This window comes from Mus caroli, unplaced genomic scaffold (assembly GCF_978045245.1).
Source record: "Mus caroli unplaced genomic scaffold, Mus_caroli_1 scaffold_4, whole genome shotgun sequence".
Taxonomy (NCBI): domain Eukaryota; kingdom Metazoa; phylum Chordata; class Mammalia; order Rodentia; family Muridae; genus Mus; species Mus caroli.
The window spans coordinates 142,091,591-142,105,323 of record NW_028227259.1 but is presented as its reverse complement, the minus strand read 5'-3'; the positions used below and the strand labels follow the sequence as shown (position 1 = coordinate 142,105,323).

At 44.0% G+C, this 13,733-nt stretch overlaps 1 protein-coding gene and 1 pseudogene across 1 annotated transcript in view; one reads left to right on the top strand and one right to left on the bottom strand.

Annotated features, from left to right (window-relative positions):
• The window catches only part of LOC110294771 (cytochrome P450 3A13), a 54,960-nt gene extending 51,831 nt beyond the window's left edge, over positions 1-3,129 (top strand). The window contains exons 17-18 of the mRNA XM_021163231.3: positions 1,747-1,909; positions 2,725-3,129. Coding sequence (XP_021018890.1) covers positions 1,747-1,909; positions 2,725-2,820 — 259 coding nt within the window. The 3' untranslated portion in view covers positions 2,821-3,129. The remainder of the gene's footprint in view (positions 1-1,746; positions 1,910-2,724) is intronic.
• On the bottom strand, positions 2,967-13,733 carry LOC110294979 (paired immunoglobulin-like type 2 receptor beta; annotated as a pseudogene).

Here is a 13,733-nt window from a genome sequence, read left to right as displayed (position 1 = left end):
TTTGGAATAGCAGCCAAGTATCAGGTCAACCCTGATGCCTGCTTTTCGGCCAAAGTGAACAACTCTAGCCTGATTGGCTTAGGGTCCACTCAGACCCTAAAACCAGGTAGCAAACTGACAGTTGTCAGCCCTGCTCGATGGCAAGAACGTCATTGCGGGAGGCCACAAGCTTGGCCTAGGACTGGAATTTCAAGCATAAATGAATATTGTACAATCGTTTAATTTTAAACCATTTTGCAGCATAGCTACCTTCACAATTTAGTGTACCTTTTAATGTTGTATGTTGGGGATGCGAGAGTTGGTGAATACCACGTTAGACCTCCAGGCTAAGGATGACTCGGCTTTAAGGTGTTTACCATTTCAGAGGTACTGCAGAAACCCCATTCCAGAAAGGGTCCTGTTTAGCTGTAGGCGTGGGTTGGGGAGGAGCCCCTGTAGAGATGCCAGGCTACAAGTGGAGAGCTGGGAACATGTGGGTCCTTTGTAAATCTGTATCCAGTCCCCAGATGAAACTGTGACTTCCCGAGCATCGAACCCTGGTGTCCAGATCCTATCTGCTCGGAAGCACGTACACACCTGCGTGAAAGGGATGTTTTTAGACCGATCCTCACGCCCTGTTCCCATCGTGCCCTGTTCCCATCCTAGCCCATCACTTACCAGTTTTACACCAAAAGTGGTCTTTAGGGTGTGGTTAGCTATTTCTTTTGTGCCATTTTAGGGTGGAGAGGGTGGGCACGATGGAGCCAGTCATTCGGGACTTAATTCTTCCTTGTGTTGTGGTGTGGTTTTCTTTCTTCTGTTTTTTTTTTTTTTTAAATTCCTTCTTTTGCAATTGCACCAGAGTATGAAATAGCTTCCGGGTTCTCCGGCTCTGAGCTGGGCCGGTGATTGTGGTCACACCCTGACAACACTAGAGATCTCAACTGACTCCTCTTGTAGTCTCACCACTATGTTTTTAACAGTTTAATGGGTACATTATAGAGTCTTCCATTTTGTGTGGAATTAGCTCCTCCCCTTCAAATGCTGTAATTAACACTACTTAAAATAAAACTTGAATAAAATACTGAAACCTCAAAAAATAAAAATTAAAAAAAAAAAAAAACCTCTGACTTTAGGGCGTGTGAGTGCAGCCAATCACATACTTTTCCTTAATTGGCCTCATTTCTTATGTATCACAGAATAGACATATCACACTATATGCAATGATTGGGTTTTAAAGATATGTGTTCTTTTGAACAGTACTCGCCTCATCTCAATATGACTAAAAACCTCCTCCATGTTAAAACAAGAGGAAGACTTGTATAATTCCTATGGTATATCACTCACTCTGAGGCTCAGGGAACATCATGGATGAAAGGATGGAAAAACTGTGAGAGCTAAGGAATCAGGGAAGTGTGTAAATAGTGTCTTCTAGCTAGAACGTTGCCATCACCATCATGAACATACAAAGACTGTGACCACCTGTGAAAGACTCATACAAAACAGATATGAAAATGGGCGAGCGACAAGTTGGGAAAGAAGAGAATATTGGTGAGGGCATATGAGAAGTTAATATGGGAGGGGAAAATAACCACATTACACTATATTCAGGCAAGAAACTGTAAAAGTCATACCAGAATTTTCACAACCAGTCCATGCAGGCATCCTGTCTACTACTGCTTGTGCGTATCTAAGAGATACCAGACAAGTGGTTGTTGTGGAGACTGTGTTTCATTAACTTGCCTTAATCTACTCCTGTGGGACCAGGTTCAGCAAGAAGAATCAGGACAGCATCAATCCTTACACGTACCTGCCCTTTGGGAGTGGACCAAGGAACTGCATTGGCATGAGGTTTGCTCTCATAAACGTGAAAGTTGCTCTTGTCAGAGTCCTGCAGAACTTCACTGTCCAGCCTTGTAAGGAAACTGAGGTCAGTGTGAATTTTCATTAAGTTATGTTTTTACGGGAGTTTTGCTTTTTAAACTGGGGTATTGATTTGCAGGAAAACATTTTGATTTAAGGAAAAATTTTTTTTGCACCATCTGTTGGAGAGTTTAAGTATTTCAGTTTTAGAGTTGTATATTTTGCTTTAAAAAGACGAGTATGAAAATTGTCTAAACTAGTACTGAGGGTACCCCTCCCCCCACCATCTCAGAGAAGAGGAGGGGAGATGAGAGAGTTATTCTGTGAGGTGGATACTAGAAGGGGTGGGCTGCTATTGGGATGTAAAAATGAATGAATAAATAAGTTAATGCAAAAATTGTCTAAACGAAGGGCTTTAGGGGGCACGTTAGTCAGTAAGGTTCTTGCCTTGAAAGCACATGGTCTTGAGTTTAATCACCATAACCCATGCAAACCAAAGCAAGCAAGCAAGCAACAAACCAACCAACCAACCAACCCAAACCACCTATCAACCAATAAAACTCAGCTATCAGCCAATCAATCAATCCACTTAATACCAACTAGGTGTGTTGGCATGCACTTGTATTCCCAGCTCCCAGCACTGAAAAAGCAGAGATCAGCAGATTCCTGGGGCTCACTAAGCAGCCAGCCTAGTAGAGTTTCTGAGCTCCAGGTCAGTGAGAGACTCTGTCTGCAAAAAGGTAGATAGTACCTAAGGAAGGACTTTGGCAGTAAAAGGAGTTTTTGTGCACTTGTAAAGCACTTTTAGCATTTGTGCATCTCTTCTTTGCATTTGTGGTTGTTGTCACTTCACTGACTGCTTCTTGTACTTAATTGCTGCAGATCCCTTTAAAATTAAGCAAACAAGGACTTCTTCAACCAGAAAACCCACTCCTTCTAAAAGTTGTGTCCAGAGATGAGACTGTAAGTGGAGTTTGATGTATAATGGTCTGTTATGATGTTGCAGCCTGTGGACCAGAAACCAATTCATATTGTGAATGGATCCAGAGATAAAGATTGCAATCATTTTGTGCACTCCTGAAGGATTCTGGGTGTTCTTTGAACTTGCTCAGTCTCTGTGAAAGTTATCTTCTGTTGAACATAAGGATGTAATGACACAAATCCAAGATAAAGATATCCAACTCCCTGGTTCTTGTGGGGCTGCCTATGTTCGCTTCATGGTTACTACTAAATACCCAGATTTCTGATGAGAAAATAAACACCAATTACTAGTTTTATTTCTGAAAATGAGCATTTTTGTACTCATGCTAATGACCAAATTTTTACCAAACCTTTTGATTTGCAGCACACTACAATGATGTACTAAGCTGAGAAGTCAATAAACATGGTGATATTGACTTTTCCTAGAGAGTTCTGGAAGAACAGCTATTTACTTCAGTTATGGCACTAATGAGATACCAAAGGAATGATTCTACCCAAGTCTAGCTTAGTGAACCAGTGCCTTTCAAGGGGTACTGACAGGGGTGAGTGGTTGCTTACACATGTATGAGTGATCCAACTTGAAGTTCCCTGAAATTGTTACTGTTTATGTAACCCGGGAGCTGGGAGCTTATGACTCTTGTAAGTTTCAGAAACTTCCTGAGACTTGTGAACTTTGTTTATATCCCGAGTCTGGTTAAGATTCATTTACTTCTGAATTTTATGTTTCTCTCTTACATTACATCCTCACCAGTTTCCCTCTGTCCACTCTTGTTACCGCTTGCTACTTTCTTTACCCACTCCTCTTCTGCTTCCCTTTAGAAAAGGGTCTCTCACCTGTCTCTCCCCACACCTGATCCTGACCTCCCATTCCTCTCCCCATCCCCTCTTCCATCAGGTTTCTTCCTCTTTCTGCCTTCCATGACTGTTTTGCCTCCTCCTAAGTGGATTCAAGAATCCTTACTTGAGCCTTCCTTCTTGCTAAACTTCTCTGTATCATGGGTATTCTGTTCTTCATGGTTAATACCCACATACAGGGAATACATACCATGCATGTCCTTCACAGTTGCGGGTAACTCCAGTTCCATGATCTAATGCCCTCTCCTGGCCTCTGTGAACACCTGCATGTGGGTGCTCTGGGTTACCTTATTCAGGATATTTTCTAGTTCCACCCATTTACCTGCAAAATTCATGATGTCCTTGCTTTTAATAGCTAAATAGTATTTCATTGTGAAAATGGGCAACCTTTTCTGTATCCATTCTTTGGTTGAGGGATGTCTTTTTTTTTCCCATTTTCTGGCTATTATGAATAAAGCTGCTATGAACATAGTGGAGCTCATGTCCTTGTATTATGGTGGAACATATTTTGGGTATATGCTTATGATCAGTATAGCTGGGTCTTAAAGTAGAACTATTTCCATTTTCAGAGAAACTGCCATATTGATTTCTAGTGTGCTTGTACAAGTTTGCATTCCCACCAGCAGTGGAGGAGGGACATCCTTGCCAGCATGTGCTCTTGCTTGAGTTTTAGGATCTAAGTCATTCTGTGCAAAGTGGGATCTCAGTGTCATTTTGATCTGCAGTTCCCTGAAGACTAAGGATGTTGAACATTTATTTAAGTGCTTCTCAGTCATTCAAGATTCCTCTGTTGCAAATTCTGTTTAGCTCTGTACCTCATTTTTTAAATTGGGTTATTTGATTTGTTGGAGTCTAACTTCTTTAGTTATTATATATTTTGGATATCAGTCCTCTGTTGGATGTAAGGTTGGTAAAGATCTTTTCTCAATCTGAAGGCTGCCATTTTGTCCTCTTGACAGTGTCCTTTGCCTTACAGAAGCTTTTCAGTTTCATGAGGTCCCATTTATCAATTGTTGATCATAGAGCCTAAGACACTGGTATTTTGTTCAGGAAATTGTTTTCTGTACCAGTGTGTTCAAGGCTCTTCTGTTAGATTTAGTGTATCTGGTTTTATGTTGAGGTCCTTGATCCAACTGGACTTGAGTTTTCTGCAGGGCAATAAATATGGAGGGCTGGCTGAGTCTGTATGCAATCCATGACATGCACATTTAAATGTTTATTTGTAAACTTCCATTACACTCCACCATCTATGCATCTCTGTCCTCAAACCCCAGTCTTCTAGTTCCCATGGCTTTAAATCTTCTCTGTCCTCGGTCCACACTTGACCCTTATGTTGTGTGTACAAGGTCTTTGGAGGTCAGTGGACTTCAGCTTGCCATGTAACTGGATGGCCTTGAACTCGTGACGCTCCTCTCTGCCCTTCCAATGTTCTGGGACTATGGAGTGCCCCACTTTTGTTTCATAAAATACTCATGAATGTTAGAAGGCAAATCACTTAATTTTACAAAATGCAATAAAAATTTAAAAGAGAATTGCATTGTATTGTTAGTTTTTTAGTGTCTTGCAAGGAGGTAATGTATAGAATTTGCCATCCTGCAAATATACTTATACTGTTAGTATTTACCTAATGTATCAAAAATGTATTTGATCATACTTTTCCACGTGTGTATACTTGCATAAGTGCACACACATGTGCATATTTACATATGTGCATACACATATCCTTGCACATTGTCCTTTGGGAGGTGTCCACTCTAGATTGTAACACAGGTCAGTCATTGGTCTCACACTCTAGGTAGGGCTGGCAGCACAGAGAGCCCAAGGGATCCCTAGTGCCTCTGTTTGTCCAAGCCTCTGCAACTATGTATGGCTCCTGGGATGATGCCCATGTGCCTGTTTGTGGGGGAATCATTTCAACTGAGACACCCAGTGGCCTTTTGGTAATTCTGTTCAGTAGTGTTAGGTTTGTAGTGTCCACACACCTTATACATTTTAGGTTCTCCCTACACATTTCTTTCTGTCAGTAGATCTATTGCACAACATGCTCTTAATTTCCATTTTGATCCCACATACACAAATAAACAAGATGTGTCTCTTTTCATTAGGGATAACTTTCTGTGACATGTTGTCCCTGAATACTGGTCTACCCTCCGACCTACTTTAGCAGCCACACATCTTTCCAAATGAGCAGTCAGCCCATGAGGCTTTTGCATGCCTCCTTGAATTTTATAGGAGGGAGCTCTGTGTTCATCTGAATCTGCTTCTCTAATTTCCTCCTGGTCTGGAAGCACAGCAGGCTCCAGGGATGCAGCCCTTGTGGAGTTCAGGCACATTTCCCTCCTTCTGTTCTCTTTACTGAAGCCTGCCCTACTCCGTCTCGAATACCTGAGAACATTCCCATTGGGAAGTTCAGGTGAGGCCTGACCTAGACCACTTACCTTTGCTTCCAACACAGGAATATCATCAGTCCACAGACAGAGACTATGAGCACAACATTGGCCAGAACCATAGTGACCTTGGCCCCCAGGTTCAGCAGTGAAGGATTCCTCTGGCTGTCTGTGTTCTCTATGACAGCTGTGGTGATGATGGAGGGACTCCTCATGGTGGTGCTGAGTCCTATTGAGAGATGAGAAGTGTGAAGACTTCTCCCTGGATGAGGGATAGATGGGTGAATGTCACATCTTGTATCCTCTGTGTGATGTGGGATGGGAAACAGCTGTCAGATTTTCACATAGGGTTGGGAACAGATGCTTAAGGCAAGACTCTAGTTGAATAAGTTCAAATGCACAGTCCTGAACTGTCCTGGCTGTGTCCGCAGATTTCCATATGGTCACAGGTAACTAAGTTAGAGAACTCCTGTGATAGTTTTCTACTTAAATGTATGTAACATCTACAGATATGAATAATTCAAGAGAGTTTGCTGCTTGGGCGTTAGAATCTGAATTTTCTCCCTAATATCTATGTCAAGAACCCAGTAAAGTAGGTATGATTTTAATCCTAGCCCAAGAGGCAGAGACAGGCAGATCTCTATGAGATAGCAGCCAGCCTGGTCTATGTGACCAATTCCACACCAAACAAAGCTGAGTGGGTCTTAATCTTAGTACTGGGGATATGGAGACATCTTTGTCCCTGTGGCTCACTGGCTAACCAACCTAGGCTCCTTGGAAAACTTAAAGGCAGTGAGAGAGCATGTCCTCTTAAAAAAAAAGTGGATGAGACCTTCGGATCTTCTTCATAATGAAATGTATGAGAAAACACACACAAACACACACATACACAAAGACTTATACACAGACACACATACAGAGTCACACACAGATAGGTACACACAGAAACAGAGTCACACACCCAGATGCACACACACACAAGCACATGTACACATAAATTCATCTGCCTTAACAGACCCACATGTTCATACACACTAAATATACCAAAAAATATATCAGAAAAAATTTTTTAGCAGTATGTGTACAGTTCAGTCCAGGGCAGGATACATTCCTTTGCTTTACAAACATTACTAGGAATAATTTTGCCAACATTTACCTATTTGCAAATTCTAGACCAGTGGTTCTCAAACTGTAAATCATTATCCCAAAATGGATTGCATAACAGGTATCATGCATATCAGATATTTATATTATGGTTCATAGCAGTAGGATAATTAAAGTTATGAAGTAGCAATGATATACTTTTATGTGTGTAGGTCCCCATATCATGAGGAACTGTATAAAAGATTTACAGTGTTAGGAACGTGGAGAAGAACTGAGCTAGACACACACATAAAATGGCTCCTTTCTCTCGCTGCCCTGAGTCTGGGCACCTGCTATCTGACTTTATATCAGGTCAATATGGCAGCTGTTGCCTGCACAGATAACTGTGCTGTGGGCATCCTCTCATAGGTTAACATTAGTACAGTCAAGAACCACCTCTTGATGTGGTGGCACATGCTCTAATGTCCACATATAGGAGGCAGAGTCGAGGCAGATTGCTGTGAGATCAAGCCAGACAGGTCTATGTAGTTAGTGTTAGGCTAGCCAGGACTACATGATGAGACCCTGGCATTAGATAGATAGATAGATAGATAGATAGATAGATAGATAGATAGAGCAAGCAAGGGGGAGAGAGAGAGAGAAAGAGAGAGGGGGAAGGAAGGAAGGAAGGAAGGAAGGAAGGAAGGAAGGAAGGAAGGAAGGGAGGGAGGGAGGGAGGGAGGGAGGGAGGGAGGGAGGGAGGGAGGAAGGAAGGAAGGAAGGAAGGAAGGAAGGAAGGAAGGAAGGAAGGAAGGAAGGAAGGAAGGAAGGAAGGAAGGAAGGAAGTACTTAAGTTAAAAGAGGGGGTGTATCCGTAGAGCAAGGTCATAAGAAACAATGCAGCAACACAGAGACCACACTGGGCCTCAGGGTTCCCAGTCCAGGGAACTGAAATTATTACTGCATCAGAGAGGCTGGACAGATCAGAAGACAGAACTGCATCATGAAAATTGGCGCCTTTTCTTTTTTATTTTCTAATTACTGAAGATCCCAAGGAGAGAAGACAGATGTGTTCTACAGAGCTATGAGAGGAAATGAGGGACTGTGGAACCATGTGGCAGTTACATTTAGGACTGGGGATATGAGAAAATCCAGTGGCACCTACTACATGTTCTGAGCACTGAAGGTTGGGGCTTTATGAGATACTGCATATAGAGCAATTAGAGCCCTGCCACAGGACCAAGAGAGTCAGCTCCACCATGCAGAACTTCATCTACCCTGAGGTCATGGGGTGAGAGTGGGCATGACTGCAGTGTAAGATTTGGAACAATAAGGGTGTGAACTATGGGGTAGGACACATGCTGATGGCCAGAGTGGAGCATGATTCTGTCAGAGCAGAGAATGACAGACCACATCAGAGGAGGCAGCAAAGGTTTGTCACAACTGCAAGGAGAGATGCTGTTGGCAGATGTGTGGGCAGAGCCAAGGGAAAAGAATATGAAAGGACGCTCAGAGATACGGAGCCTCAGATGACATCTAGGGGACAAAGAAACCATAGGTGTCAAAGCCTGAGTCATGGTGCAATGGGTTCCAGGAATAGACTGCCAAACCTTCATTCCTTCTGCTGCTTGAAGAAAAACACTGCAGAAGTGTGAACCCTGGTCAGACTCCTTCAAGTTCAGGATTCTGAGGACTCCATATGTCTGACCCTGTGTCCAGTTCAGGATGAGCCATTCATTAAAGTGCTCATGAATGAAAGTCAGGGTGGATTTGTTGATAAATTCTCCACGGTGGTGCTTCCATCCCCAGGCTATGCCTTTCTGCAGATCTTTGGCCAGTTCTGAGGGGAAGTACAAGAAGAAGGGGAAAATGATGGAGCAGCCCTAGACTCCAGAGAGGAGAGCTGGTTTGTTGACCCCATAGTCATTTTTTCTGTTGTATTCTGCTGAGTTTCCTGGGAAGGATGGGGAGAATGTGAAGGTACTTCAGGAATGAAAAGGAGAACACTGAGCATCCTGAGCCTTCATCCACAAGCAGGGGTGGACACAGGGCAGGACTGTCCCTATGGCTGGTGGTCCAGGAACGTGAGGAAAGGGTTGGGTGGGGCTCCCTCTGTGGCAGAGAAACCTGGTTGGCTCATATACCAAGCAATTGTCCACATGACAGCCCACTCTTCCAAGGCTCACTGGCCTCTTCTGTGGTTGAGGCTCTGCTAGTGAGGCCCCCATCACTCACCAGCATGCAGACATGCTACTGGCAGCAAAAGAAACAGATCCAAGCCATGGACAGAGTCCCTACAGGAAGTGAGGTCAGCAGAGCCACAGGAAGGGGAGGAAGTCCTGTATAGGCACACTGGGATGCTCAAGAGTCCAGAGAAAGCCAGGGACACGTGCGACAGATCCCGAGGCCTTCTTAGGTGGAGGATTTAGAGGAGACAAGCTCTCTGAATCTCCATCTCCCTGTAGCCAGCAACTTCCTTTAATGATCTGATTTCTTCTTTTGTCATGTTGCAGAAGATGTGTTCTTGTGGTCACTGACAAGAAGGTTGGCCCCTTGGGCACAGCTCTCATTTTTGGCTTGGAGACATGCCTGTGTCCTCTACAGGCAGGGCTCTCCTCTCTTCCACTTTGACCTTCTGCCTTGTAACTCTTTTCCATTTCCTAACAGGCTAGTAATATCTGTCTCCCTTATCTATATTTCCTCTATTCCTTACCTCCCCCTTCTTGATCTCAATCTCTATTTATGTCTCCCACCATACTGGGTGTCTGAGCCTCTCTCCAATAATCTCATGTAATGAAGTTGTCTGTATCCAAACCACTTCAGACACAACAAGGAAGGCTGAGGTGAGGAAAAACATTAAGTCCCTGGCCCTAATATGGTGACCACCTGCCCATTGCACTGCTCACCCACATCTGCTCTTTGCCCTTTTCTTGTCTTTTAGGGACCCTTTACAGTTCTCAGGAATAACCAAGGTCTCATAGATCTCATTCACCTTGGCCTGCTCCATACTATGAAGTCTCCAACTTCGCTCAACTTCTTGGTCGATGACTCTAAAGCTACTCCAGTTTCTAAAGGAGACTTTCAACCTTCTGTTCCCCCCACCATAATACTCACTCAGAAGAGCACATGTCACATTACAGCCACAGGATGATTGACTAGACTTTAGTCACACTGAATTCTTATTGTCTTCCTCTCCACCGAGAGATGTCTGTCAGCCTGTTCAGTGCAGCCTCTGAAGAGGCTCTTTCCACAAAGCTCTTGAGTGACTCCCTCTAGTTATGGTTACACAAGAACCTTCTTTGGACTAAGTGGGCAAAGATGGCCCACATGACCCATGTGTCACTCAACATATAAGGCCTGGGAAAAGACTGACAGTGGACACAGCTGGCCTGTGACTTGGGTGGAGACATGAGAGGCTGTGGTGGCCTAAGTGCTGGTTCTAAGGAGGTTCATCCTACCCTTCCACAGGACACAGTTCCGTCAGCTCCCTGAATTGCAGGAAGACATGATTGTAGCAGAGGGAGTGGCATCATTCTCCCTGAGTGACATGTGCAGAGGCCTCTTCCCATTTCCTTAGCTTTCCTGGCATTGATTGCCTTATTCATGCTTCCCTGTAGCTGGCTATGCAGCCTGCCCTCTCCCATATATGCTTTCTGTCTCATTCTGAACATAGAACCTTGGATTCTGTGCATACCAGGCAAGGAAGTACTCTACCAGATGAACGTCTTTAGCCTCAGTATGCTCTATGAGGATTCTCTCATAGTCAGATTCCTCATCTCCAGATTTCATCTACCTTTCCCTTACTCTCTAGGCTCTCTTGGTAATGGTGACTCAATTGCTATTGTAAGAAGGGGATGGACTTGAAAAGACTGTCATAGCTCTGGTGGGTTCTACAGACCAGCTGCCCCTTACGCCCTGCTCCACTGCTGCCACCTGCTGGCTTCTTAATACAAATTCATGTGCTCTCTTCTAGTTTCATGTTTTTGACTCTGTTGAATTGGGAAGAGACAAATAAATGCATCTCTCTGAGTTTGAAGCTAGCCTGGTCTACATATCCAATTTTGTGGCAACAAGCACTACATATTAAAAATTTGTCTTGATAAAGCAACACAAAACAAACTAAAACAACAAACAAGTAAAAAAAATCAAAACCAAAAGTAAACCAAACCAAAATAACAAGACTGCACATATCAAAATACCAAGAAACCAAGCAAAGAAACCCAAGGTTGATAATCAAGTTGGATGATGACCAGAATCACAATGACTGAGGGTGTCCTCTGGACTCCACATACCTCAACAAACAATTTATTACACACACATACACCTGTAAACACACACACACACAGACAGACACACACACACACACACACACACACACACACAGAAACCATTCAAGCCATCTTTAACAGTTCCTTGTCTTCCACAAATTTACCCAGTCTTCCTCTTGAGTAAACATGTCCTCCCTCAGACCATACTCAGTGACTCCAGACTTCAATTCCTGACAGTGTCCATGACCTTCTTATTTCTCTTTGATTCCTCCCATTCCTGAAACACCCCTCAGATAACACTGGGCCCTGACAGAGTGGATAACCTCATGGATGAAAAGTATACCTCTCTTCTCCATTTCTCTCACACTGAGATGTCAGTGCTTTTAAGTTCAGACTACATTTTAGAGAACCTGACTTGAGTTTGAACTCAGGTAAACTAAAGGGCTGGAACCTAGCACTAGTTTCCAACTTGCCCCCCCCCAACAAAACTTGAGCAAATCTCCAGTCTCTAGGTTAATCCCCAGCAAGACCAGTGACTCCAAGTTATTCCCCCAACAAACCTGCACCTTCAGGTTACAAGCTCACCCCCTAATGACCACCAATGCAGAAAGGAGGAGAAATTAAGTTTATTATGTGTCTCCCAGCATCAGCCAATTATGTTAAAGGCCACAGCAGCTTTCCAATTAGATGTTTGCACATGTACTCCCTGTTTGCTGCTTACTATAAAGCCTTGCCCGATGCCCATGATCATAGATTCAGAGGTGAGGAGGACATAACATCTGTCCTAACACCAGGAGTAACAGGAGCCAGCGAGAACCAGGCTCGCAGGAACTCCAGCAGACCAGTGGCACTAGTTTCTTCCAGTATGTCTGGACCGGGGTCCTGAGCAATCCTTGGGTGCAAACTCAGCAGCTAGTCCCACAACTAGAGGAAGCTCCTCTCCCAGGTGCTGTAACATGCCCAGGATCACAGGATCAGAGGTGAGGAGGACACAACATCTGTCCCAAAACTGGGAGTAACGGGTTCAAGTGAGAACCAGGATCACAGGAACTCTGACAGAAGAGTGGCACAAGTTCCTTCCAGTCTGTAATGGGCCAGGGTCCTGAGCAGACTTTGGGCACAAACTCCACAGCCAGTCTCACAACATCCAGAGGAAGCTCCACTCCCAGGCACTCTAACACGCCCAGAATCACAGGATCACAGGATAACAGGAGCTTGGTCACACCAGGATCTCAGGGTCCCACAGGCAACTTGACTCCCAGGAACTCTGACACACCCAAGATCTCAGGATCACAGGATCACAGAATCACAGGATCACAGGGACAGATTGACTCTGAGGAGGTCTGACACAACCAGGATCATAGGAAGGACAGGCTCCAGTCAGATATAGCCAGGGCAGGTAGCACTAGAGATAACCAGATGGCAGGAGGCAAGCGTAAGAACAGAAGCAACAGAAACCAAGGTTACTTGGCATCATCAGAACCCAATTCTTCCACCATAGCAAGTCCTGGATACACCATCACACTGGAAAAGCAAGATTCAGATCTAAAAATCACTTTTCATGATGATGATAGAGGACTTTAAGACAGAAATAAATAATTCCCTTACCCAGGTAAACAGCTAGAAGCCCTTAAATAGGAAACACTAATAATAATAATATTAATAATAATAATAATAATCCCTTAAGGAATTACAGGAAAACACAACAAAACAGGCAAAGAAAATGAACAAAACCATCCAGAATCTAAAAAATGGAACTAGAAGCAATAAATAAATCACAGAGGTTGACAACCCTGGATTAGAAAACCTAGGAAAGAGATCAGGAGTCATAGATGCAAGCATCACCAACAGATTATAAGAGATAGAAGAAGGTGTTCGCAGCCTTCGCAGCACCACCGCTCTCTAATGCCAGCACCACCTCTCCCTTGCAGAGCTCCAGCCGAAGGAGAAGTGGGGGTAAGGAGGTGTCTGTACTATGGCTCGTACAAAGCAGAGTGCCCGCAAATCCATACTGGTGGTAAAGCACCCAGGAAACAACTGGCTACAAAAGCCACTTGCAAGAGTGCGCCCTCTACTGGAGGGGTGAAGAAACCATCGTTACAGGCCTGGTACTGTGGCACTCCGTGAAATCAGACGCTATCAGAAGTCCACTGAACTTCTGATTAGCAAGCTCCCCTTTCAACGTCTGGTGTGAGAAATTGCTCAGGACTTCAAAACAGATCTGTGCTTCCAGAGTGCAGCTATTGGTGCTTTGCAGGAGGCAAGTGAGGCCTATCTGGTTGGCCATTTTGAAGATAGCAATCTGTGTGCTATCCAT